Source organism: Notechis scutatus, chromosome Z (assembly GCF_049901735.1).
Source record: "Notechis scutatus isolate UNSWTSFEM ecotype Mainland chromosome Z, rNotScu1.2, whole genome shotgun sequence".
Taxonomy (NCBI): domain Eukaryota; kingdom Metazoa; phylum Chordata; class Lepidosauria; order Squamata; family Elapidae; genus Notechis; species Notechis scutatus.
The window spans coordinates 86,646,260-86,674,185 of record NC_142025.1 but is presented as its reverse complement, the minus strand read 5'-3'; the positions used below and the strand labels follow the sequence as shown (position 1 = coordinate 86,674,185).

The 27,926-nt window shown below is 37.2% G+C and overlaps 1 protein-coding gene across 5 annotated transcripts in view; it reads left to right on the top strand.

The window, feature by feature from the left end:
* PCGF2 (polycomb group ring finger 2) overlaps positions 1-27,926 on the top strand; it is a 51,901-nt gene that overhangs the window by 11,896 nt on the left and 12,079 nt on the right. For 4 of the 5 annotated variants that reach the window (XM_026686116.2, XM_026686110.2, XM_026686115.2 and 1 more), the window contains exons 2-9: positions 7,254-7,389; positions 9,254-9,350; positions 15,884-15,939; positions 16,244-16,294; positions 16,393-16,501; positions 21,422-21,470; positions 22,391-22,489; positions 24,833-24,913. In XM_026686116.2, the coding sequence (XP_026541901.1) occupies positions 7,278-7,389; positions 9,254-9,350; positions 15,884-15,939; positions 16,244-16,294; positions 16,393-16,501; positions 21,422-21,470; positions 22,391-22,489; positions 24,833-24,913 (654 nt within the window). In that variant the 5' untranslated portion in view covers positions 7,254-7,277. The remainder of the gene's footprint in view (positions 1-7,253; positions 7,390-9,253; positions 9,351-15,883; positions 15,940-16,243; positions 16,295-16,392; positions 16,502-21,421; positions 21,471-22,390; positions 22,490-24,832; positions 24,914-27,926) is intronic. The other variant, XM_087946783.1, reaches the window with a different exon arrangement.

Here is a 27,926-nt window from a genome sequence, read left to right as displayed (position 1 = left end):
TGGGCGCTCGCTCCGAGGCCCCTTCTATTGGTCGATCGAAGTGGTGACTCTGCCTTCGGGGAGCTTCTATCGGCTGATGTTCTATTAGTAGTAGATCGGGGTATTCTGCCTAGGCTATCTGCAGGGCACTCCTAAAGGCAAGTTTTCTCCCCACCCACCCCCACCCTTCCCCCCCCCATTTCTCTTCACCTCATGTAGTTCCAACGAACGATGTGAGAAATGGCGGGGAAACGCATGGTTTAAATAGGCCTAAATTTTGGGGATGGGGCTTAATTTCACCTCATGCCTAGAAATCATGTTGGGCCTTTCTATTGGTGGAGGCCATATTGTTGGAGAAACACGGTATTTTGTTTGATACCATGACTGACACCCCTTATATCTATAACATTAGTTTCATCACTCCCCAAAATGGCATTGGAAGCACAAACTCCAAGATCGTCTCCCATTTCTGATCATTCGCTGCCAATATTTTCACTCCCATTCATTTCTTACAGAAGACCATAATATTGTCCCTTGCATAGCTACTTCAAGTGAGGAACAGAAGCAGGGAGAGAGAGAGGGAGGGAGGGCGGGACTGTTTGTATAGTCTATCTCTTTTGAGTTTGGGTATTTCCTGGAATGTCATGACCAAAAAACACCCAAAAGCCATTTTTCAAAAGGAAAAGCTCCACAATAGGGAGAAGAGGAAGATGACATTTCCAACAGAAGAAGCCAAAAGTCTATTTATTATGCCATTACTCCCACTCTTTTCTTTTTCTCATTTTCTTTAGAGCAGTGTTTTTAGGTGGGCTGCACTTTCGGTGGCAAGGGGTTTGCTGGTTGTAAGCGCTCAAACATGCTGCTTTGGGACTGAAACGCAGCTTCAAACTGGCAGCTAATTGGCTCAGGCAGCTTCAGTGAATATATATATACTCACCTGGGCAGCCTGGGGTGGGGGGAGTTAGTTATTTAGGTAAAGCATAACACAAGGGCGTGTGGGTGGGCCCAGACAGAGATCACAGCTAGAAGTTCGCCCAAACCTCACCGACCACCCAGCAGCCCACTACTGAAAATATATGTCCCCTTGGCTTTACCCTCTACATTTTCCATTCTCCAGAGCCTCAGTAGAAGCTTACAGCATTAGCCATTGTTGAAGTGATATAACATTAATTTTTTAAAAATGTTTCTCTGCAATAATTTTATTAAAGATTACAAACTATGAAAAATATAAAAAATAAAGAAAAAGAAAAGTCAAAAAAGAGAAAATGATGAGACTTTAATGATCTGTTTATAATTGATGATTAAAGATTTCTTTAGCTTTATTTCTTAGGAAAGCAACACGTTTGGATTTTTTTTTTTTTTTGGATGAACACTAAAATATAAACCTTATAGGTAGTCCTCAACTTACAACAGTTCATTTAGTGACTGTTCAGTTACAAAAGCACTGAAAAAAGTGACATGACCATTTTTCATATTTAAGACCTTTGACCTCATGATCATGTGATTTGAAATTCAGATTCTTGGCAACTAACTCATACTTATGACCATTGCTGTGTTGCAAGGTCATGTGATCCCTTCCAACAAGTAAAGTCAATGGGGAAGCCAGATTCACTTAACAACCATGTTATTAACTTATCAATTACAATGATTCACTTAACAACTGTGGCAAAAAAGATTGTAAAATGGGGCAAAACTCACTTAACAAATTCTTAATTAACAACACAAATTTGAGCTCAATTGTAGTCATAACTCTAGGACTATATTATTTATGGAAGGTCTTAATAAACTTTTGCTGATTAGGGCTGAAAGATTAGTTTTTGCAGTTTTAATTATCAATAAAGCATGAGATATGAGAAGATGTTAAGATATTTAACTGTTTATACTTGCTGGGGTGGAAGTGGGAGTCGTCTTTTACATACCGTATTACAGTTATTTTGGCACAAGGATAGTTGGATTGCAATAAGTTGCTAGTGAGGAAATCAGTCCTTCCAAAAGGAGACTAAAACTTAGGCTAAGGCCTACCTTGACAGTTGAAAGAAATCAATAATAATCTCATAGGAGATACTGGGGGAATGTTTTTTATTAATGTGTTTGATTTTTTTTTTAAGCAAAAGTTTTTCTCATTGAAGAATTGAGAGGCAGATTTACAGTATGTGGAAATTTTCCAGTCCAAAAAAATCCAAATACTTCTTCCCTGTTTTAATAAGGTTACACGTGTCTGTATTTGCTTTCTTTTCTAATAATCCTGCCTTTGAGATTTGCTTCCTCCCTATGGGTACTCTCCATTGTTACTCATTTCCAAGAGCTTTTTTTTGCATCCACAAAAATAATAAATCAACCACCATAGTTGTTTCTTGGAAGATACTGACTGGAAATCCACACATTGTTCTTAAATAGGGGCCTTTCTTTGTTTTCATTTGACACTATTAAGATCGAATCATCCAGCCTCAGAAAATGTGCAGATCTCAAATCAATTTGCTAAATCAAAGACACTGCACATGTTTAGCTGTTTGCCCTCATTGTCCCCTCTTTATCCACCCCACTTTCCTTTTTTTTCTACTTTGGCAAGTTGTAATAATATTCTGGCTCCTTGCCAAGTATAAAGGTTACTATGGAAACAGTAAAGCTGCCTGAGCAAGCCAGAAAGGGTTGTGGCTTCTCGTATCTCCTCTTATGTTCAAGTGTGCCGGAGAGAGGGAGGGAGGGAGAAAGCTAGAGACAGACAGACAGACAGACAGACAGACAGACAGACAGACAGACAGAAATGGTTATAGAATTTACACCGTCCTGCATTTAATGGTACCAGATGAAGAATGAATTTCTTACAACAAAGAAAGGAAGGAGGGGAAAGAAAAACATACCATATTCTCCTGCCACACCCTTTTGAAAACATCCAATATATAACTATATTTTTTATCAACTCTGAAAGGCAAATAACTTGCTTTCTCTTTTTTTTATGTATTATGGGAAGAAAAACTTTTTGTGTTTTTTTTTTTTTACATCATTTGTACTTTTTCTGGGATTTTGTAAAACAATGGTCTAGAGATTCAGGGAATCGCTACTATTGTTCTATGTGTTTGTGCAGAAGTAGTACCTAGTTGCAAGGTTCCCTGTGTTGTGGAGGCAATCTATGACCTAATTTTCATTAAAGGTGGCTAGAGTTATTAGGGCCACAAAAAATTAATGGCAATGTTTCGTTCTCAGACTAAACATGCATTAGAGATTTCCTTTCTGCCATAAGCCAAACCCTATCCTTGTACTGAAACCGTCCCAAATGCGATACTGTTCAGATACATTGAAGATACAATAGAGCTCTCAGAATTCTCCAGTGTGCTGAGCAGAGAATCCAAAGGATGAGTTAACTCCACCTTTCTGCCCAGAGTCCTTTTAAACTTTGTAGCCACGACTTTCTTGTCTGTGTCCCAGTTTTGACTCAGTCTTAGCCAAAAAAGAGATAAATTTAACAAGAGTTCCTCAGAGCCAAAAAGTCCATGGAGCCCATATTGGTGGAAACCAAGGACAGGAGAAAGATCCTACCTTGTCTATACAGATGAGCTGACTGTCGCTCCTCGCCTTACTTTTGCAGGCCTTCCTTTCGGCCAACAGATACCAGGTTGGGCTACTCCCAGAGGACGTACTCTCATAGAGTTGACCGCCAACCGGATAGAACCGGATCTTGGGATAGGAGCAGACAACAATTCCAGGCCAAGAGACCATTTCATGGTTCTGGAGGTTGCCCCTTCTGTTGTTACAAGTGACCCCAACCCTCCCATTGGTGGCCGCCTAGGCTATTCGCAAATCAGTGGGAGGCAACTACTTCAGACACCTGAGTTCTAAACACAGTGAGACTGGTATCACACTCAAATTTCTTTCCACACACCTGAGATTCTTCATACGTTGTCCCATATCAAAAGACAACACAAAAAGAGGAGGCTGCAATCCAACATGTGTTGGACATTCAAGCTATCCAATCGGTTCCGGTGGAACAACAGGGGCAGGGATTCTACTCCATCCTATTTATAGTCCCAAAGGCCTTATGGTCCCAAAGGTGGAGAGCAATTCTGGACCTGAAAAGATTAAATGACATCTGGTTTATAGGAGGTTCAAGATGCAGTCCCTCCAATCCATCCTGGAGAGCATCTGGGAGGATGATTTCTTAACATCCATAGACCTGACAGGAGCATACCTCCATGTAACCATCCTACTGTCCCACCACCAGTTCCTCAGGTTCTACTACACGGGATGTCATGATCAGTACAGCGCCCTATCATTTGGCCTCTATTTAGTGCCCAGGGGTTTCACCAAACTAATGGTGGAACTGGCGGCCCACCTCAGGGTGATCCCAATCCACATCCAGTGTTACCTGGACGACATCTTGATCACTTTCACTTTCAGGTGGCAGAGAATTTAAAAGTCACAATCTGGGTCCTTCAGGACCACAGATTCTCCATTAATTATGAGAAGAGCCACCTGGCTCCTACCACCCATTTATCACACCTGGGGGCAATCATAGCTACCTCATTATGCAAGGTTTACCTATCACAGGAGCATCAGGACACCATAAAAGCATTGAATTGGGTCCGAATGATCCAGTCAGTCTCATTTCACAGCTCCTGGGCAAGATGGTATCTTGCATCACAATCGTCCCCTGGGCATGCATACATGCCAGAACCTTACAGTGGTTCCTCCTACCCCACCAAAGGTCCGGCAAAAGCAACTCATCTACCAAGGTTCAGGTTCCACACAGGGTACTCCAGTCTTTCTAGTGGTTAATGTCCTGGGCCATGACAAAGGGATGTGCCTTCAAAGAGTCCAGCCATAGATGTGAGCGTCTTTGGATGCCCAGTTTGAATCACAGATGGCACAGGGGCAGTGCTCACAGGATGACCTGACAAACAACGTCAACTGGCTGGAACTCAGGGCAGTCCATCAGGCCCTCAGATGGTACCAGGGCAAGATCTCTGGCCATCACATTCTCATTCTGATGGACAATGTAGCCACCAATGCCCACATCAATCATCAAAGGGGCACCCACTTCAGGTCTCTCATGTAAGAGGCAGAGTCTCTGGGCAGAGAAGCATTTTTTCTCCATAAGGCTGGAACACATATCAGGGACAACTAATGTACAGGTGGATTGGCTAAGCAGGACTACAGTCAATCACTCGGAGTGGTGCCTATATCCAGAACTGTTCAGGGAACTGTCAGAACGGTTTGGGACCCCAGTCCTGGACTCATTCGCTACCCTGTTAAACAGCCAGTTGCCAAGGTTTTACTCCAGATTTGCAACACCGGAGGTGGAGGTGATCAATGCACTCTGCACTCCGTGACCTCTTATATGCCTTCCCCCCCTTCCCTTGATCCCAGGGATAATCAGGAGGGTTTTGGTGGAGAAGGCAGAGGTATTACTCCTGGCTCTCCCCCTGACCCAGACTGCCGTGGTTTGCAGATCTAGTCAGGCGATCCGTATCCAGGCCCTGGAGGATTTTATGGGGCAAGATATCCCTCAGCCAGGGGACTCTAGTCCACCCAGAACCACAATGGTTTCAACTGACCATATGGCATTTGAGTGGAGAGTGGAGTGGAGACCATATGGCATTTGAGTGGAGACAGGGCAAAATGTCTGCAAGGGTGATCCGAACAATCCAGGCCTCCAGGAGTCCATCAACTAACAGAATCTATTACTTGACTTGGAAGGCCTTCTTTATCTGGTGCTCCAAGGGCAACTTTGAACCCTTTTTGGTATCTGTAGCCCAGATCCTGGAATTCCTTCAGGAGGGGCTGGACAAGGGCCTATCCCCTAACACCTTACGCAAGCAGGTGGCAGCTCTGCTGTCGGTGTTGTCATGCGGGGATCTGGAATCACTGGCACAATACCCTATTGTGTGCAGCTTCATTAAAGGATCAACCAGCTTAAAGCCTCTGGTGGTACACAGGTATCCCACCTGGGACTTACCCAAGGTCTTGCAGGCATTCTCCTTAGCACTCTTCGAGCTGTTACAGGCAGCCAACCTGCACTTCCTCACCTGCAAGGTAGTCTTCCTCGTGGCTATTACCTCGGCCAGACAGATTTTGGAGCTGGCAGCCCTCTCCATAAGGGAGGACTTGTGTGTATTCCATTCAAACAGAGTGGTTCTGCAACTGAATCCCTCCTTTCTCCCCAAGGTTAATTCCTTGTTCCACTGGGCACAGGAAATCATTTTGCCAGACCCATGCCCTGGAAAAGAAGTGGCACACCTTGGAGGTCAGGAGGGCCCCCCCCCCCCGCATCTGCATCAAAAGAACAGCTCCTTTTAGGAAAACAGAGTCTCTATTCGTGTCCTTTAATTTGATGACCAGATTGTCATCACTGAACAAGGGTGGCATTGCACTTCTATGGTCAAAGGGTTTATGACTTGGAACTGATTTATCTTCTTGTGGTATGGTCTTTTCACCTTTACTGATATTTTAATTGGTTATTTTCAAACAGTTTATATAAATTTTATTCAGTTTATATCCTGCATTTCTATGTGAGTGCTTAAAGTAGCTATTGAAACAATATAAAGATTATTACAGATAAATAAATGGCAACTATTTTTATGCATTTTGTGTGGTATCTGGTTTTTTTTTATGTTGCTGTATTTAAACATTCTGTTGAAAAGTTTATGGTAGATAGCCTGAGTCTACTTGATGAAATAACAAGGTACATGTAGCTAAAAGAAATAAGTAATAAACAGCAGATATAAGTGCCTAATAAAATAAGTAAATAAATTGTCTATGTTACAGTTTCAAAATAATTACCAAATTTTATATTTTTTTTATAAATGTTGGGTTTGTGTGCAGCAGTTTGGCTTCATGTATTTTATTAGGCACCTGGATTTCCTTTTTGTGAAGAGAAATGGGATTTTATTAACTGAAAAAAGAATTTGTTCTTGAGAATAGCTGATAGAATTTCTGTACTTATCTTATACAAATAGTGTGACGGAAGTGTGACATCTAAGGCCCTATGGATGCTGGGAATGACATTGTCCTTTCCATGTTTTATCTGATAGCACCAGTCAAAGATTATGTGGAAAAGATGAAAGCTTTTTCTTAGTCCAACATCAGATAATCCTTGCCTATGAGAACACCTTGGTCATAGTAGATAATCACTATGGGATAACAGTTATTATCTTCAATACTGCAGCCTGCTATTGTTCATCAGTTTGTAAAGTGAGATTTCTGCCAAACCATTATCTTCTCACAATGCGTGAGGCTGTTGGATTTACTCTTGTGTTATTATTTCTTTTCTTTTCCAGAGACAGTTGCCTGAATTCATCAGGATGCACAGAACCACCAGGATAAAAATCACAGAGCTGAATCCTCACTTAATGTGTGCCTTATGTGGAGGCTATTTTATAGATGCCACAACTATTGTGGAATGCTTACATTCATGTAAGTGCCAAACAAGGAAGCTCCCTATTTGAATTTAACAGAATCTCTGGACTTTCTCGTTGACAAAGGTCCAATTCAAATGTGCAGGATAACCATGTTATCCGTTCAGAACACAAATTCCTTTAACTACAGGGTAGCTAATCTCCCATTCTTCAGATTGTCCTGGTAACCTTGATTTCCCTGATTTTCAAAATATTCTCCATCTCTACTGTCCAATGAAGATAATTGTGTAAGCAAGACTGGACATGTGTGACAGTTAAAACAGTAAGGTATTATTTTAATGCAATGAAAGATGAGTTAGGCTAAAGGCTAATAGACTGAAGATTCCTATTGGCAAGATGCTTATAGTTAAAATTATGAGGCAAGATTTAATTAAGTCTGAGCTCTCATCTTAAACATTCAATGCTATTTGCCAGTTAGTCATCAATGAATGAGAAAAGAGGCGGGAAAGTTATCACTTAGCACAATATCATTAGCACAATAATATTCTTATTATTTAATGCTTTATATATTTGACTATATACAGTATATGATGCATGTCTGAATACAGTTAAATGTCAGTTATTGATATAATTAAGGCTCTACTTTATGAAGAGCAAGTAGTCTAAAGATGCCTTCAAAAACTCTTGAGACGTGAAGTTATTACATACTCATCCTCTGGAGTACAATTTCTCATTCAGATTCATAGCAAATATGCTTACATTCTTAGCAAAAGGGATTGTGTGATTTTAGGAAAGCTAGTAAAATCATTGTTTCAAAAGTGAAAACTGTTGCAATTATAGATGGTCCTCAGAATAACAGAGTTGGAATGGTCCTTGGAGGTTTTCTAGTCAACTCTTGCTCAACCCATAATATAAAAAATATCTTTTTTTTTATATTTGCTTCAGAGCACATTGAAGTTCACTATAAAAAGTTCACTTCCATCATCATCTGAGTCTACAGTTGGAGCGTAGATATGTAGTATAGTGATGCCTCAAATATGAATAGCTATCATGCGATCACTGTATGCTCTGTGATTCTTAACACATTTAGCCACGTCTGCTCATGCAGAATGCAACTCTTTTCCATTTGATGATATCATTTTCAGAAAAATAAAACATAAACTCTACTGATTTGAATTCATCACTTCCTGTCCAGTGTAATTCACTGATGCCAAGGATGTCTATGTTCACTCTAATCATTTCTCTATTTACAATTTTGAGTTTTCCAAGGGATATGCTTTTAATATTCCATATTCCAATTTGATATAACTTTATACAGTGTAGGCAACCTCTTTTGTTATGGGCATCTTCAATTCTTAAACTTCACAAAGACTTTCCTCCAGCAATCCAACAATGCCATGAAAACCTACTAAAAACTGGCCCTTGCTTTTTCCCAATAGCTTGCGGGCTACTATCCAGCCTGGAGGTTCCACTGTTGGGTATCCATACCTGAATCATGTTAAGTTATTGCAATAAAGTGTTCTGTTGAGTTGTTTTTTTAACAGGATGTTCACCATTGCTTTCCGTAGCGGTCCTATTTATCTGGGTTTGGGACCTGCATATGGTTTATGAATCAACCATTTGTCTAGATTTGAGTAGACAATTTTTATTCATATCTTACAATGCATGTCTAGTTTTTGTCTTTGTTGCTCTGCATTTTAAAAAAAAAATCAGACAAAGGATTCCTTTTATTTCCAACTAATATAGCAAAATCTGCAGCCCTGGAATAATTTTTGACTCCAGACAGTTTTCTAGCTAGCTTGAGTAACCACTGTCTTGCTTCATAGTAAATCCAGGTTTGGATATCTCTTCATTTCATAAATTCAGATTAATTTTCCTCTGTGACTCCCCTTTTCTACCAATGTTTTCTTTTCTTTTTTTAGTTTGTAAAACCTGCATTGTCCATTACCTGGAAACCAACAAATACTGCCCAATGTGTGATGTACAAGTTCATAAAACAAGGCCTCTTCTCAGTATCAGGTATTATATATTGTTTTATACTCCAGTTTAAGACTATTTGTATTTACCACAGATGGTGTCTGGTGGAGCCAGATATTAGCTTGGAGACTTTGGTCCTTTCTAAGTTTGGTTGTTTGCTTGCAAACATTTCATTACTAGAGTAAGTAATGAAATTATGTTACCTTGTCTGGTAATAAAATAACTGTAAGCAAACAATCACACTCAGAGAGCATAAAGTACTCTACAGTTCAACCCTGATTACACACAGTATATTTTCTTCAATTGGTAGCATATAGTAGTAACTGAAAAGCTTGCAATATGGTGTCTACCATACTGTCTACAGTGGATTCTTGTGTACTGTTACAATGCAGGAGTCCAATAGTACCAATTCTTCATTTCCCTACAGTTCTGCATGTTTGGAGTTGAGAGATAGGGTATCACTACATGCTATTTCTTTTTACTTCACATGGTCCAAGCTTAAGATCCAACACTCTTTTCAGGCATCCTCACATTTGATGAAATGGTCTGAAGAGATCTTGATATTACATTTGTTTGAATATAAATTCAGCTTTTTCTGCAATTTTGAACATTATTTTGTGGCAGAAAATTTCCTTTCCACACAAACCCAGTGCGAATAATATTTCCATTCAGGATTCCAGTTCATTATGTAAAGATTGGGAACTTTATGCAGCTCCATTTCTGCCTACTTTCAAGCCTTCAAGTGATCAGGCAAATACAAAAGGGGCTCCACTTTGCCCTTTGCTTTGTTTTCAGAAAAATCTTCCCAGAATGTCATGCCTATGACAGCTTTACAATTTAAGATGTTTGTTATTTAGAAATGATAGATATTTCCTCTGCTTTGGCGATGACTACATGTTCTCTGATCAGCCCAAAGGCTTCTCTGCATTCCAGGTGTCCAATTTCTGAAAGGAGCTTACAGGCAGAAGACAAATACGTTGTTGGATATTTTTCCTCTCAGCTTATCCTCTATTAAAAAGATTGTTTCTGAACCTGACATTTTATAGACAAGTAGATCCAACTTCTCCAGGTAGAAATGGGTAGGGATATTGAGAGAGGAGGCATTTGTATAACCTTGCTATGTTTTTCTGTAGTTGGCAAACTGTATGATAAGGTAAAATTTGAATATTAATTAAAGAGCTCTGTAAATTATAGTCTAGACAGAGCTCTTAAAGGAGTTTTTAGCTCTTACATGAAACTACAATAATTATTTAACCTGAGTACAACTGTGGTTTATGATATAGTGATCAATTTGACTTGGAACTTTTATATTAACCTCCTGCCAGAGGCATGCTTCAGCCTGAATTCTCTTTCCTAAGAAATAAAATCCTAGGACAAAAGTCTGAATAAATTATTCAAATACGAAATATATGTACAGCTGTGTCTATTTATATTAATTTATTTTCTTTTACTAAACTTATGGATGGACAGATGACTATACAGGACAGAGAGACTTGGCCTGTCTTTTAGTTTGTCCAATTCCTTGCTGCTTTTTGAGGAGGGAATCTATGGGTTAATATTGACTCCTGGTGACTGCCTCAATAAATCCCTCAGTTTTCTTGGTAAGGTTTCACAAGGATTTGCCATTCCCCCCCTAGGGCTGAGAGAGATGGATTGGCCCAAGTGGCTAAGATAGGATTAAAACTCATAGTGTCCTGGTTTCCAGCCTGGTACCTTAACCATAATGGCTCTGCTCTCTGTTACTAGAATAGACTAAATATTCCATTAGTGTTTTAATCTTTACAACATTAGTTTTATAATGTTAATGACGATGACGAAAACAACAATAACGACAACAATAATAATAATGCTGCAGTTTTTAATTCTAGATCTTTGGCTTGATTGTAAGACTTCTTTGTTTTTGTTTCTTAGTAAACTACCTCTGTTCATATTCATGCAACAATTGAATCAAGCCAATACTTCTTTCTCTTGTAGCCTTGAATGGCAATCTTACTGATTCCCCTTTAAAGCTGGTTTTTGGGGAAACCAGATGCACTTTAATGAACTCTAATGATGGTTGGCATAGAAACCAAGTAGGCAACCTGCCACAGATACATCTTTCTGAGTGTATTTTTAGCACACAGTCTGTGTAAATTAATTTGTCTCGTAACACTTGAGTCTCCCTGAGAAATATTTACTAGCCTCACTCCAATGGGTCTTTCATGAAAGGCACCCAAAATATTTGCTTATTCAGATTTAAACTCTAAACAGACATAAATTGCTAATATGTAGAAACAAGTGTTTGTGGGGGAAGGGGGGAGGGAATCAACAAGCAGGTTAAAAGTGCAGCAAAATGTCAGTAGGATTTAATGATCAAAGGGGAAAAACCCAAGTAAAAATGGAAGTATCTTATTAATGTCATTTGTGTCACTAGAGCCTTCTAGTATCCTTTGTAATATTGAGATGTCAAGCCAGTAAAGCTGTACTGAAGAATTGTTAAACCTTTTTATTATTGCAAAAAATGTGATTGCAAGGAAGTAGATTAATGGTTACATTTCAGATTTTCTGTAGTTTATATATGTGACTGCCTGTTTTCAATTGCATCTTATCTGAATCATACTCCATTATTTTTTCATACAATAGCACAGATATACAAATGACATTTTGAAAAATGCTTTCCTCTAGTTTCCTTGATACTACAATGTTAAAAAGGTACCACCAATTTTTCAACTTTATTTGTGATCATGAAGGCAAACATTTTTTTTAATCCTCTACATTATAGAAAGACAGCTTCTAGTTGGTGGTTAGAAAAAAATCCTAACAATAATGACAGGTCACCACAGGAATTATTTATCAGGAAGTTCCTTCCTTCCTTCCTTCCTTCCTTCCTTCCTTCCTTCCTTCCTTCCTTCCTGTTATTGGTGTCTTTCCATATTCCACTAAGCCAACAGAGGGTAACTTGAAAAGGCCTTAAGAGGCTTTCAATAATAATAGTGTAGAGGTGTCCCAAAAGGGGCAGAACCTATTTTTTTTTACCTGTTTTGAAGCAGTTGTGGTGATTTTAAGGATAATAATAGAATAGGGATACCTCTGAAGACAAACGGGCCAAAAGGAAAAAAAAATGAAAACATGTCAATGGATTTTTCAGATACTCTAACTGGACATTCCTACATTTATTTAAGAAAAGGGAAATTAAAAAATGATACTGAAGTAGAGCTATTTTGCTACTAGATTTCCTCAGTACTATTTTGTAGTAGTAGGGAATACAAGTGGCAGCTGGTGGGCACAAATACTTCCTCAAACCACATTATGGCTGAGTATAATCTGTGAAGCCATTCTTACATTGCCTGCTTTCTCACAACATAAACTAATATCAGATGGATAGTTATCATGCACTGTATATTTTAGTCTTTGGGAAGATTTTTAGAATAGGAGTTTTAACAGAATAATTCCCTGAGTTAGTTAAGAAGGTTATTTTACTAGGTTAGAGAGAAAATGGGAAGATGGGAAAGAACAGAGGGAGCAGGTAAACAGAGGCTTTGATGAAATCAGTTTGGAGGATTGAATCAGTTTGAACTAGTTGATACAGCCAAGCCCCCACCCAGTCAAGCCGCACTCCCACTGGCAGTTAAAAGAAAAAACAGCTGCAAGCTCACATTACTCCAAGAAGCACAAAGCCGAAGTGTGTGTGTGTGTGTGTGTGTGTGTGTGTGTATTCCCAATGCTTTATTGGGTTTTTCATTTATACATAGTACCATTACTTATTAAACAGTGCTGTGACATTATATATACATTTATGTGTCCTATCCAAACTTTCAATACATACTATTTCCATACCCTCATATCTATTATATATATTATTTTCATTTTCTATTCTTATGTCTATTGTCAATCCATATATACCATGTTTCCCATTTTGCATTGTATTCCATGTCTGCTTTTCCTTTTAGTTCCATAGTTAATTTATCCATTTTGAAGATTTTTTCCATTATTAAACCTTCAGATGGTGTGGAGTTTTTCTTCCAGTACTGCGCATAGGAAATTCTTGCTGCTGTTAATACATGTAATATAAGATGTTTTATCTTTCTGTTATAACTTCTTTTTATTATTCCTAAGAGGAATAATTCCAGGACAAAATCAATTTTGTTTTCAATTAACTCTTCTAACCACATTTGAATCACTTTTCAATATTTTTTTTCGCTTTGGGGCATAACCACCAAGAATGGAAGAAGGTACCTTGTTGTTGTCCACACTTTCAGCAATTTGGTTTTAAATTTGGATAGATCATAGCCAATCTTGAGGGTGTCATATACCAACCATAGAACATTTTATGTTGATTTTCCTTATAAGCCGCCGATTTTGTTATTTTATAATTCATATTCCAAATCTTTTCCCACTCTTCCAAATCAATAGCATGTCCAAAATTTCTACCCCATGCAATCATTGTTCCTTTCACAATTTCTTCTGCTCTATCAAATTCTAATAAATGCTTATATATCTTTGATAATAATTTCTCATCTGGGCCAATCAAAATTTTATCTAGTTTTTGTAGTTCATTGCCTATTCCAAATTCCTCACTATCTTTTTTATATCTTCTTTGTACTTGCATATAAGTCCACCAGTCCAATTTTATTCCCATTCTTCCAATTTCTGTATACTCTTTAAATTTCCTTGTCAGTTTCTATATTTTTAAAGAGTCAATAGATGATGCAGATAAGGAGGGCAAAGGAATCAGAAAAACCAACCAGTCACTTTTCTTAACTGATCCAATTTTAAAACATTAGAGATAGCAGTACCAGAGTCACTGTTAGTTTATAGAGAAAACTTTTAAGAAAAAAAAGCAAGGAAATGGATCTACTCAACAAATCTGAAGTGCAACCCAATGGAAGAGGCCAATAGGAACAGGAAAGAAGAACAAGGATTCTATAATTGGGGCACTGGGACAGTGAATGTCACCATTGGTAACACTAGGAACTTTATTGTTAATTATGCTCTTTCTATAAGCTGCTTAGATTCATACTGTTTGAACAAAACGTGTAATAAACAACAAACTATTGTAGGGAAAACATGTCCTGGTAGCGCAGTGGTCAGTATGCAGCATTGCAGTATTGCAGGCTAACTCTGCCATTCTTCCAAGGTCAGTAAAATGAGGACCCAAATTGTTAGGGGCAATATGCTGACATTATAAACTAACCAGAGTGTGTTGTAAAGAATTATGGGGTTGCATATAAGTCTAAGTGCTTTTGCTATAAGGTGCTATATAATTACAGGAATCACCTTGAGAGGGGCAGCAAATAAATGAGTTTTACAAATAGGCAAGTGATTGGGAAGGGAATCTTGTGCGTTACTGCAGAGATCTATGAGTTTGTACCTTAGCACTGCTTCTGATCATTAGAAATCTAGATGATCCCACAAATCCAAATCTTTTTAAAGAAATAAAGTGCGTTTTTAAACTGACATTTAAAGTGTTAGTATGTTAAGCCATGTAGCCTTGCATAAGATAGTTTTGTCTGAGGACTTTTCTCTTAATTTCTTAAAATGGTATGGCCTAATTGAGGAGGGACAGTACAGGGGGAATGCAAGCTTGCTTTCTACATTTAAATGGAGTGTTACTCACAAGGGACAAAAATGCATTTTTGTATTTGTACAACAATAAAACAGGTTCTTTTTCCTTTTGGAGGAATTTAGTTTTATATGAGAGTGAAGGTTCATTCTCCAATTTGTAAGTTGGTTTCCAAATGTTTCATTACCAGCCTAGGTAACATCACCAGCAGAGTTTAGGGGATATCAGTGTACTTCTATTTATAAGGGCTTCAGGTGTGGTGTGTCATGAGGGTCTTGTGATGAGTCAGATGTGAATCATCAGTGAGTCTTGTGACAGGTTTTGTGATAAGGAGGCTACATAAGGCTAGCGTCATTGGGAGGTGAACTGCTGCTGGTAGGGGTTGCATGGGTTGGTTGAGGGTCAGTGCTGTCTCTGGTTGACTGTGCAGTTGATTTGGATTTTGAAGGGTTCATAGGCTGGTTGTAGGTCAATGTGTGTCTTGATGGAATTGCTTGTAGAGTGCCAGGCTTTGATGAACTCATGACCGGGGTGGATGGTAGCATGGCTGATGATTTTTGTGTTGTTCCAATCAAGCTAGTGCAGTTTGGTGTCAGTGTGGGTAGAGATTAAGGATTTGGGATTGTGGTGTTTGACTGCCAGCTGGTGTTTGTAGATGCTGGTTTTTAGTTGACATTGTTTGTCCCCATATAGGTTGCACGGGATACCGCTGATTTTGTAGTTACATTGTTTCTTTCATCCCTCTGTATTTTTTTGTTGGTTCTGGATAGTTCCTATGGAGTGTGGCTGTGGGTTTATTGCTATTCTTAGGGGTTGGAAGATTCTGGTTGTCATTTCTGACACCCCAGATGTTACTAGATGTTACCTAGATGTTACCTGGCAATGAAACTTTCGGAAACCAATCCACAAGCTCAGAGAACAAACTTTCACCATCATCCTATACCTGAGCTAGAGATATTCGCTTATTATAGTTTTATATTTCTATTTACCTCCAGTTAATTTTTTTGTTGACAGCCTGCTTATCTTATTTCAGATCAGATAAAACTCTACAGGATATAGTATATAAGCTGGTGCCAGGACTCTTCAAAGGTATGCATATGTGAATGATGAGAATTTAATAGAATTTGGGACAGAGTTTCCTAGCTCACATAGCACAAGGCAGCAATCTTTATTTTGATTTTGCCTGATTTTTAACGTGGAGCTGATAAATAATAGTACATAATTATTAAGTGGGATAAAAGAATTTTGAAAAGAATCTTTGGACTTAATGCAAACCAGATTGCCGTTCTTTTTTTATAATTCATAAATGATAATTGTTTCTGAATAATAAATATATTTACAAAATTAAAGAGAAGGATGCCACTAAATTAATTACCTTTGCTTTCATTTGTAGATGAAATGAAGAGGCGACGTGATTTTTATGCAGCATATCCCCTGGCAGATGGTATGATGTCTGTTTCATTTGTCTTCTGTTGTATGTCAACAGCAATATGCATTTTTTAAAAAATGTGTGATTTTCATTCCCTTTCTTTACTTGTTTAGTTCCCAATGGATCCAATGAAGACAGGGGTGAAGTTTCAGAACAGGAGAAAGGGAATCTAACTGATGATGAAACTGTCAGCTTATCCATAGAATTCTATGAAGGAATCAGGTAACCATTTAGGGAATATAAAAGAAATGATATTTTGCTGACATTTTTTTCTGACATTACATCATTATAGTTTTAATATTTTTATCTGTTTTCTGTTACTTGAAAAGTGGCTTAGGGTCATTTAATTGCCCACATCATTTTGGTACAAGTAGTCCTCAATTTCTGATCATTCATTTAACAATGGTTGGAAGCTATGATGGCTCAGAAAAAAATGACTTTCAACTTGCCCTCAAAGTTATGACTGTTGTGCCACCCCTGTGGTCAGGACTGCAATTCAGAGTTTGGCAAACAGTTCACATTTATAATGGTTAAAGCATGTTGCGATTGTGTGATCGTGATTTATGATTTTCCCAGCCAGCTTCTGACAAGCAAAGTCAACCAGGGAAGCCAGATTAGCTTAACAATCGTGATTTGTTTAATGACCATGTGATTTGCTTAACAATCATGGTAAAAATAGTTGTAAAAACCATGCATAATGGATGCATAATGACTCACTTAATGACCACACTGCTTAACAACTGAAATTCAGAAGTCAATTATGGTAATAAGTTGAGGACTATCTGTATATCATCTTTGTCTGTATTCATCTCAGAATGTGATACGTATGTATAGGTTTAGAACTAAACAAAAGCAGACCCAAGGGAAAGATTTAATTTTTACATTGAATTCTTACATTTGTTGAAAAGAATTAGTTTTAACAAGAAAGAAAGTGCCAAAGCAACAGGAATGTTACAATCTGAATAATTTTTAAAGGGGGGAGGGGCAAATGGAGCACCCGCGAAAAGCTGTGGACACAGTGCACAAGAAGATAGGCTCAAGATCCAGATGGATTTCGACAGACTTGAAACTAATAAAATGAAATTGAATGGAGAAAAAGTAAGATTTTACACTTAGGCAAGAAACAACAAATGCATAGGTACGTATTAAGTAAAACTTGGCTCAGTAGCAGTAACTGCAAGAGGGATCTTGAAATCCTAGTGAACAGTCACTTATAAATATAAGCCAGCAGTGTGTGGCAGCCACCAAAAAAGCTAAGGCAATCCTAGGCTGCATTAACAGAGGGATAGAATCAAGATAATGTGGTGTTAGTACCTTTTTATAAGGCCTTGGGCAGACCACACTTGGAATACTGCATTCAGTTTTGCTCACCATATTATAAAAAAAAATGTTATAGATTCTGAAAAGTCTGCAGAGAAAACAAAGATAATTAGTGGGCTGAAGGCTAAAACATATGACACAAGGACAAGCTTTCATTTCCTTCTCACATCCTTTTAGAACACAGGATCACAAGCGAAGGACAAATAAGTCTTCAGACTGCTGAGGATTTGCTCCTGTGCAACAGAGAAAGTTTTCATGTCCACCTCAAACCGTTAGATCGTTTAGCACAGTATTATCAATGCTGACTGATATCATCTCCCTGGGGTTTCAAGAATACTTGTCATTTTTGGGGGGAGATTTTGGTTACTGAACTAAGTACCTTCTGTATATAGAGGCTTTTCTAACTATCCATCATCCACAATTAAAAATCTTTATCAAATTACAGTAACTGTAGCCAAATAACACTGTTTACATAGACATTGAAGTTATTGCTCTTTTTTATTTTGTAAAAATAAAAAAATCTATTTAAAACAATCTTTACTTCTGTTTTACAACAGGATTTTTTTGAATTTGTTTTTATCCTTTTTTTCTTTGTATGTGGATATCTAGTTAGCAAATAGTGAAGAAGTGATTTAGAAAAATGAAGTAATTCTGGCCAAACCTTTATAATCATTACATTTATATTTACCAGATACAGTGATACTTAAAGGTTTATGAACCCTTTTGGTTTTTCAATATTCCTGCATAAATATGAATCAAACATGATCTATTTTTCACACAAGTCCTAAAACTAAATAAAAATAACTCAATTAAGCAAATGAGAAAAAACATTACAGTGTAATTGTTCATTTATTTATTGAGGAAAATGATCCAATGGTACATATTTGTGCATTGCAAACTATGTGAATCTTTACTTTAAGTAACTGGTATGCTCCCTTGGGGGGCGGGAATAATGGCAGCTATATATTTCTGACATCTCTTGATCAGTCTTGCTCTGATCAATAGGAGGAATTTTAGTCCATTCCTTCTTACAGAACAGCTGCAGCTGAGGGATATTTCTGGACTTCTTCACATGAACTGCCCACTTCAGGTCCTTTTACAACATGTGTATAATATTAAGGTCAGGACTTTGACTTGTTTATCCCAAAGCATTAACTTTCTTCTGCCTTAACCATTCTTTGGCTTGTGTGCTTTGAGTTGTTTTCTTGCTGCACGATCCACTTTATTTTGAGCTTATGGACAGATACCCTGATGTTTTCTAGTAGAATTTGCTTGTACAATTAAGAATTCATAGTTCCAGCAGTGATGGCAAACCATCCTTGTTAGGGTGAGCAAAGCAGGTCCAAACCATGATGCCGCTGCTACATGTTTCATAGATGGAATAAGATTCATTTTCTGGAATGTAGTTTTGGCCTTTTGCCAGACATGAAGTTTATCATTCCAACCAAAAGATTCAATATTGATCTCAACTGTCCACAGCAGTGGTGGTACTCAGCAGGTTCTGACCAGTTCTGGAGAACTGATAGTGGAAATTTTTAGTAGTTCAGAGAACCAGCAAATACCACCTCTGACAGGAGATTTTACGGTATCCTTCCCCTGCCATGCCCACCAAGCCACACCCACAGAACCGGCAATAAAAAAAAATTGAATCCCACTACTGGTCTACAGAATAGTCTTCCAGTGGTCTTCTGGCTTATCTATGTGGTCTTTTGTAAACTAGCTGAGCAACTATTTGTTTTGAAAAACAGTAGCTTTCTTCTTTCTGCCATGTACACCATCACTGTTTAGTGTTCTCCTGATGTTTATCTCATCAACACTGACATTCACAAGGAGTAGCGATCTTTGGTTCCTTAGATGTTAACTTGGTGTTCTTTGAGATCTCCTAGACCAGGGGTGTCAAACTCAAGGGCCAGGGGCTGGATGCAGCTCGCAGGGTGCTTAGATCTGGCCCACGGGGCTTCCCTGGAAACAGTGAAGGACTGGCTCACAGTGCTTCTGTTGGCAGCCATCCTGAGCTCCGTTTTCATTGGCAGAGGGTTGCAGGAGGACATCACAGCCAAAAATGGAGCTCAGGAACTCGATTTTGCTGGCAGAACACTCGGGCCACCACAGGTGCCCCCGACGAGTGACATCAAGCTGGCTACGCCCACCCTTGCCATTCCCACCTGGGGCCCCTGAAGTCAAACACAACTCTGATGCAGCCCTCAATGAAATCAATTTTGACACCCCTGTTCTAGACCATTACATACCTTGCTCTTGATGTGATCTTGGTTGGACAACAACTCCTAGAGAGGGTAACAATGTCATTGAATCACTTCCATTTGTACACAATCTTCCTATTTCCTTGGAAATAGATTGTAATGTTTTTCAGCTTGATGAGCACAAACAACTTTTTCAGAGCTCCTCATAAATATCCTTTGTTCAAGCCATGCCATACCTCTTTTGCAAAGAAAGTGAAACCCTAGAATTCTGTTCTTTAAATAAGGCAGGATTTCCAAACTGTCATCTGATTACCATCTTATTGACTGAAACATCTGTCTCTAATAACCCCTTCAAATGAATTGATAATCCTAGAGATCCACATACTTTTACCATACATAGATATGTAGTATTGGATTATTTTCTTTAATAAATAAATGAACAAACATAATGTTTTGGTTTTTGACTCATTTGTTTAATTAGGTTCTCTTAATCTATTTTAGGACATGAGAATAACAGATCATGTTTTAAGTCATATTTATGCAGAAATGTTGAAAATTCAAAAGGGTTCACAAACGTTTAGGCATTAATGTAGAAGGTTATATCCTTTCTCAGTACAGTTCTTGGCCTCTTCCTACTTCTTATTATGTCTTATTCCCTATCTTCAGTTTGTATCAGTTTGTATTGAGAGTTGGCTAATTTATATCCCCTTCAAGTTAATTTAATAGGAGGTTATACAGCTTCTCTCAGGCACAATTTGGCAAACAGTGATTTGTAGAGATATATATTTGGCTAGCTCTTATTGAACAACAGAAATACTAACTAGGGTGAAAAGACAATACTAATGGTAGAGTCATCAATAGCATATCCCATTGCTTCCTTTTTCTAAGGATAGATCCCTATTTTCTGAGATTGCTTCTTGTAAAGTCATATGCCATTAACACTAAAGGAAGATATTTTGCTGCATAAGCCACAATCACAAACAGTGTTCTCACACAAATCAAGGTGTTTAGTCTTTAATATTGACCAGCTAATACTGGTCTAATAAAATTGCCTCACTCTGGAAGTAAAAATGCATCATCATCTTTTCAGCCCTTTGCAACATGCAAACCCATTTCCTCCAAATAATTATTTTATTTTGCCTAATAATACTTTATTATATGGAAGGGTTTTTTTTTTATATACAGTTAGAAAAAATTGTATGCTCTGTAGCTTATATAACTAAAATGCATGCAGAAATAATCATATTTCTGGATTCTGGGTGACCTGGGTATATTTCACATACTAAATGAATTAACTTCCTAGCTATCCCTTTATCTCTACAGTGGTATCTCGGTACTTATTGCTAATTGATTCTGGGAGGCACGATGAATACTGAAAACTATGAGTACCAAACAAATTTTTCCCATAAGGAACAATATAATGAATCACAAGACAGATTCTAGCTTGTGCATTGAATACTAAACAAATGATGAGTACAGGGACAACATTCCACATCAAAATATATTGAATACCAAATCTGTTGAGTTTCAAAGCAGTTGACTATCAAGGTAGTCAACCACTGTATCTGTATTGGTATACATAAATATGTATACCAACTCATTTATCTTCTTAATTCTTCAGAGACGAAAATAGAGGGACTGTTGAAAATGGAAACACAGAAAAAGATAAGGTGAGGTACATCATGGTATGGGTTCTTTATTAAATTTAAATAGCTATCTGTTCTAATGTTATTTGAATAGGCAAGAAATGTATACATTTTATCTAATCCCATTCATTGTTTATGTGTTATGACAGCAATTATTTTTAATTGGGTGGACTTGTCTAAAACCTTTAAGCTGGAATCCTTGTTTACCATAGTAATTGTTTTATGTAAGGTTCAAGTGGCTATACAAAATGGCATTTAATTTCATTGCATGCAATGAATTCATGCAACCCTACTCTTTTTTTAATATTAATAAAGGCGACCATATCTCACCTGCAAAAAGTTTGACGACCTTTAAAGGAGCAAACAGCTAGAGTTTTCTATGTATAATTGTTACCATCTAGTGGCAATTTGCACCCTCAGATTGGGTAGCCTTAGTATTTTATTATTTGGAAGCAAGTTGTAGGATACGGAGTAGATGTGGAAAAAACTCTAATATGTATAAGAAACTTAAGCTTAAATCATATTATTAAAAAGAATCCTGAATCTGGGCTTAAGTGAACTCCTAGGCATACAAACGTCAGCATTGTTTGCTTTTGTTTCTGCTACTTTCTCTTCCATCAATATTATTTCCATATTTCCTTTTTTTCAGTTTTGTTTCTTTATATTTTCCCTTTCCCTCCCCTCCCCTCCTTTGAAGACTCTCTCTCCTTCCCAGGCTTCATTTTTTTTTCCTTTGCTGTATACCACAAAGACATCCAAATTACATCTGGTGGCTTTTGCCTGAGAACTTCTTGCACTCCTCCTCCAACCTTCACCCCTTAGTTTCCTAACCCTTTGGCAGATATACAGTGACTTCCATACCTATTTCAACTTCAATCTCCTGCTGTGCAGTCCAGCCCTCTCCAATTAAAACCATCTCTCGCTTTTCTCACATTCCTCTGTAGAAGAACAGCATGAGATTCCTCCGATGTCCCGCTGCTATGACTATCATGCACCTGGCAAAGTTCCTCCGGAACAAGATGGATGTTCCCACCAAATACAAAGTAAGTTTCAGGCAAGCACCCACCATTTTCTTGGTCCAAGGGCTGAGGTTGCTGCTGGACTTTTGTATATTTAAAATTCTTCATAGCTAAAGGTTAAAACAAAAAACAAATCAGCAGCTCCTCTTTCTAGTTTCTACAAATATTAAATTGGCTAAGCTCAAAAATCAAGATGCTAGAGTTGTAGTTTGTATATTCTCTATCTCTCCCTTCACCCAAATTCAAAAAAGTAGAATAAAATTTGTTATTTTAAGGATTTAACAAAAACTTAATACAACATTATTTTCCTAATTATTTATTAAAATAATGTGGTTAAATATTTCCATGCACATGGAATCAACCAGAATTTATTTATTCTCCTATTGGATCAATATTATTACATCCCATTCACTCTGAACTAAGCCCATTGTCTAGATTATTGTGGTGCAGACAAGATATGTATATGCATTTTTCCCCCAAACTCAACCTACATTTCTTTTTTTATAACTCCACATGAAATTAAGCTGAGAACTACACGGTGGCTTACAGATTTCCTTATCTTCACAGCTTGACAAGGAGAGGGGAGGGAGTAGGGGGAAAGAGAGTCATTAAGAAATGCAGGTTACTGGATTGGACTTCTTGGGAAGACTGGTGGACTGAAGATAGCTTTCCAAAAAGCGGAGACAATTGCAGCGGAATGAAGAGTTGGCAAGTAACCTGCCTCTTTATTAATTCTTGGCCAAGGAGAGTTGAGATCACCCACAAAGCTGCTTCTCGTGAAGAGACCTCAAGACAGCAGACAACAGTGTTTTTAGAGCTGTGGGAGGCAAAGGAATAGCCATCTTGGTCAAATTACATTTGGTCTTTAAAATTGCATAGATCTTTTTCTAATCACTGTTTGGTAACTGGTTTTCTGCCTTTACAAATTTTCATTACAATGTTTAATAACAACAGATGAGTTTCTTTCAATCATTATTAAAAGAAGTTTTACATATAAGTTGAGGGATTTTGTAATAAACAGTAAAAGAATGATTAAAATTTTGATTTTAGAAATTTAGAAACATATTAGGGGTCCAGTTAAATTTGAAATAAGTTTTTGGAATTAATTATAGTGGGACTTTAATGTGGGAAAAAGCTTTTATTTTGAATGCTTAAAAAACATAATAAAACTTTAAAAATTGGATGCTAGGGGATACTAGGAGAAACTAAAAATGATCTTTAAAGGAGAACACCATACAAACTCAATTTATTAATTCAGAATTAAGCAAAAATATTTTAACATTCTGAATGATATTTTTGGACAATGAATCTAGAAATTGATTTACTGAGTGGCTTTACATTTGGACTGTATTTAAAAGTTGTTATGAAAGAGGAACAAGTTTTACATTACAATATTGAAAGTGACATGCAAGTGGATTTCAAAACAAATATGATTGACATAGAAAAAGGTAGTGCATTGGACATACAACAGAAATCAGCAGATGTATTAATAATTAAAAGAAATATATCAAAGAAATAGCACCCTAACAGGTGCAAGGAAGCAGGAAAACACAATGAATGGATCAAAATGATACATTTATTGCTATTTTTCTATTGACAGGAATCTAGCTAGAATAATGCACTCACTATGGAAATTGCTCGATAAGCAATACAAGATTTAGGAAAGATCTGCTTTCCATCCATCAACAGTTCAAGGCTAGCCAGTCTTTTCACTCCTCCCCTCACTTCAGCTACAAATTCCACTATACAACACAAGAGGGTGACCTGGATAATTTTCCTACACTTGATTTATCAAGGAAGCTTGTTAAAACTTTGAAAAATTTTGTAAGACAGGACAAAATGAAAATAAATCAATTTCTAGGATAATTAAAGGGACTAAAGATTGAGATTTTTAGATGTCTTGGAACATAGGAGAAGGAAGGGATATAAAGCTAGTTTATTTTATCAAGGTTAAAATAGATGTTATTCCTACTAACACTTAATGGACTTTTGCTGACATTAGAGTCGAAATAATGAGGTTTTATTTATAGATAAGAGATGGGATATGGGAAGAAGATACCATTTGTTGCATTTTAAGGAAAGGTGATAAATTATTAAAGTTGTTTATACTTGTGAAGAAGGTGGGAAATATATATTTCTTTTCTTTTTCTATATTCTTACTTTGTCCTTTTTTATTTTTTCTTTCTATTGTTTTCTTTTCTGCACCCTTTATTTTTTTAATTCTCTCTTTTTGCTTCTATTGTGTAGTTGTAAATTTAAATAAATTTACCACCAAAAAGAGGTATTCAGATTACTGAAATCTGTGGCAAATATTTAAATTTATGCCTGTGTCATATAATTCTGCATGTCTTAAACTTTGTTTATTAGGTGGAAGTTCTCTATGAAGATGAACCTCTAAAAGAATATTACACTCTCATGGACATAACTTATATCTATCCTTGGCGAAGGGTTAGTAAGAAAAAAAATCCTCTACTTGAAAAAATTAACTTGAATCATCTTAATGAGATTTAATTATCACACTAATGAGAAAATTTGGAAGATTTTTAAATTTCAAACTTTCAACATGAGAATTAAAAGCCTTAGAATTTAAAAAAAAAACATCTGGGACTGTATTAAAACATGTTCATTAATGGAGAAAGGGAAAGATAAATAACAGCTTAGTCAGCCTCTTGAAAGTTGGTAACCCCATTTCCCCATTGTACCCTATAATTTTAGTTACCTTGCTTACACATAATCTATCAAAAGGCTAATAAAATTTTGAACTACTCCATAAGATTTTGCAATAAAATAGACTATTGCCCAGCCTTTTAAAGCTGGCAAACTCAAGAAACAAGAACCACTTGGATTTCTTGAATGATTTTCATTACAGTAAGGTAATATAACAGAATTTCGGAAGCCTACCAAAATACTTCCCCATATCAGCTCACACCCAAGGAGTTACTCGCTTCACATTTCTTTTGCACACTTTGTCCTTCCTCTGGACTGAGGGATCTTTTCAGTAACAGGCTTACTGCATCCTCTTTGTCCACAGGGTCTGTTAAGGATTCTGTTACAATTATAGTAAAATACAATCATATTTCACTGAATTGTTTTAGAGTGATACTTGTCCATGAAGAATATAATCTACTGGGGGTTTTTTTAACAGAATAAAACAAAGCCAGTCCATGTGTTTGGCTTATCTTTTCTCAGAAGAGAAAAATAAGGGGTGGGAAATTTATTTATTTTTATATAAATTATACCAAAAAAATCCAACAACTCTGAAATTTTAGCCTTATTTGGAATGAAAATACGAATTCCATGAATTAAAGGTCTGATGGATGCCAGGTTCAAGAAGCTTTTTTAAATACATACCAGATATAAACTGCACTTTTTTCTCCATTCAAAGACAAATCCCGAAATGGGAAAGGAAATAATTAAGATTCAACTAATTTTACTTTTGTTTTTTTATTTTGTTTTGTTTTGTTTGTGCCTTTAAGTCAATCTCGGTTCTTGATGACTGCCTGGACTAATCCTTGCAGTTTTTTGGGAAAGATTTTGGAAGTGGTTGCATTGCCTCCTTCCTAGGAGTGAAAGAGTGGGTCAAAGCCACCAGATGGCTTTATATCTAAGGCAGGACTGGAACTCACAGTGTCCCAGTTTCTAGCCTAGCACCTTAATACAATATCAAACTGTCTCTTTTCAACTAAAAAACATATAAGTTGACATATAACTCAAAGATGCTTCTTTTTAAAAACTGTTTTTTCCTTGAGAAAGAAGAATATGACGTTTAGCTTCTCACCCAAGAAGCTTCATCAGTTTGTGAAGCTTCTTGGATGAAAAGCAAAATAATTTTTTTCTTCTTCCTCAAGGAAAAAGCACTCCAGTTGCCTTTTGGGGGGTGGGGGGTGGAACACCTTTGAGACAACTATGACCTGGATGACTGAATCTCTATAGACATTAATTGTTGGCTATTTAAAAAAAATTATATATGTAAAAAGAGCATTTAATACTTCCAAAACATATTCTAGGTTTAGTTGGAGAAAGCTTTTGTATGATCACAAGTTTGGCTTAGTATGTGGTGGTTCTGAGTAGATACATAGCATCAATCAAATTAGGCCATAACTTGGTTTCTGAGCAGGTAAGAGGTAGAGTAAACTATCCAATAGGAGGTGGGACTGTGGGACCCATAGTTTCAAGAGATAAATTCTCACTGTAGTGACTTCTTTGTTGCTTGGTTTTTGGGGGAATGGAGGGCAAATGCCACATATTTAGTCTGAACCATGGCATCGTCAGGCATCTTTCTGTGAAGCTATGCTGCTGCCTTTTTGACCTATAAAGTATGCTGCCCACTGATTTGCAAAAGCATCCTATCTTTTGTGGGGAGTCATCTTGTGAGGTATGAAAAGTACCAAATAGCTTAGTATTCCTCACCTTGGTAAACATTAAAAAATTAAAACCTGGTGCATGAACTGGACCAAACTGGATAAATAATCTCATTGGAGATGTGTCTTCTTAGTGGTGGTGGTGGTGATTATGGGACTCTCTCTACAGCCAGTTCTCAAAATTCCTGGTTTTAAACAAAAGCTTATGACATCCATCTGACTGTCAGCCAGCTAATCAACCGATCAACCAATATTTATATACTGTCCCAATCCAGTAGATGCGATAAGCACTGTATAAAATCATGATGTTTATTAAAAATAGTTGTTCACTCACAATCCTTCCTAAAGGCCAAAGGCCTGCTTGACACAAAAGTGTTTTCAGTGTTTTTAAAAGTCAGCAAAATGTCCAGGAGTATCTTTGCAAATAGTGCATTTCATGAAGAGCCAGTAAAGATAGCCTTCAGTTTAACATCACAATTAGGACCAGAATTTTGTGTTGTTAATCAAGGCAGTTGTCGTATACGATTATATGACCTTTTCACCATGAATGTAGCAAAGCATTGCAGTTGTTAAGTGAATTATGTGATTATTAAATGAATCCAGCTTCCCCACTGACTTTCTTCACCAGAAGCTGGCTGGAAAGGCCACAAATAGCAATCACATGAGTCCAGAATGCTGCAACCATTGTAAATACATGCCAGTTGCTAAATGCCCAAATTCTAATCCTTTGACCATAGGGATGTTTCAATGTTGTAAGTGCAAGGACTGGTTTGGACCATTATAATTTTGAATGGTTGCTAAATGAATAGTTGCAAGTCAAGGTCTACCTCTATTGGGAAAGCTTGGCTTCTGGATTTCTTATCTTCCATGAGGTGGAATTTGGAATAGGGCGTCTCTGTGAATGGACCAGTAGCAAGATCATATTTAATAAGATGGTACATGGTTATTTACACTGTTATAATAACTGCCTGAGGACCATACTACTAGGTCAATATTAAAATATACTGACAAATGTTTTAACTGTTGTACAGCTGCAGTTTTATGCCTTTTTTGTTTTATAATGTTAAAATTATGTCTGATGTTTTACTGTGCTTCTTTGC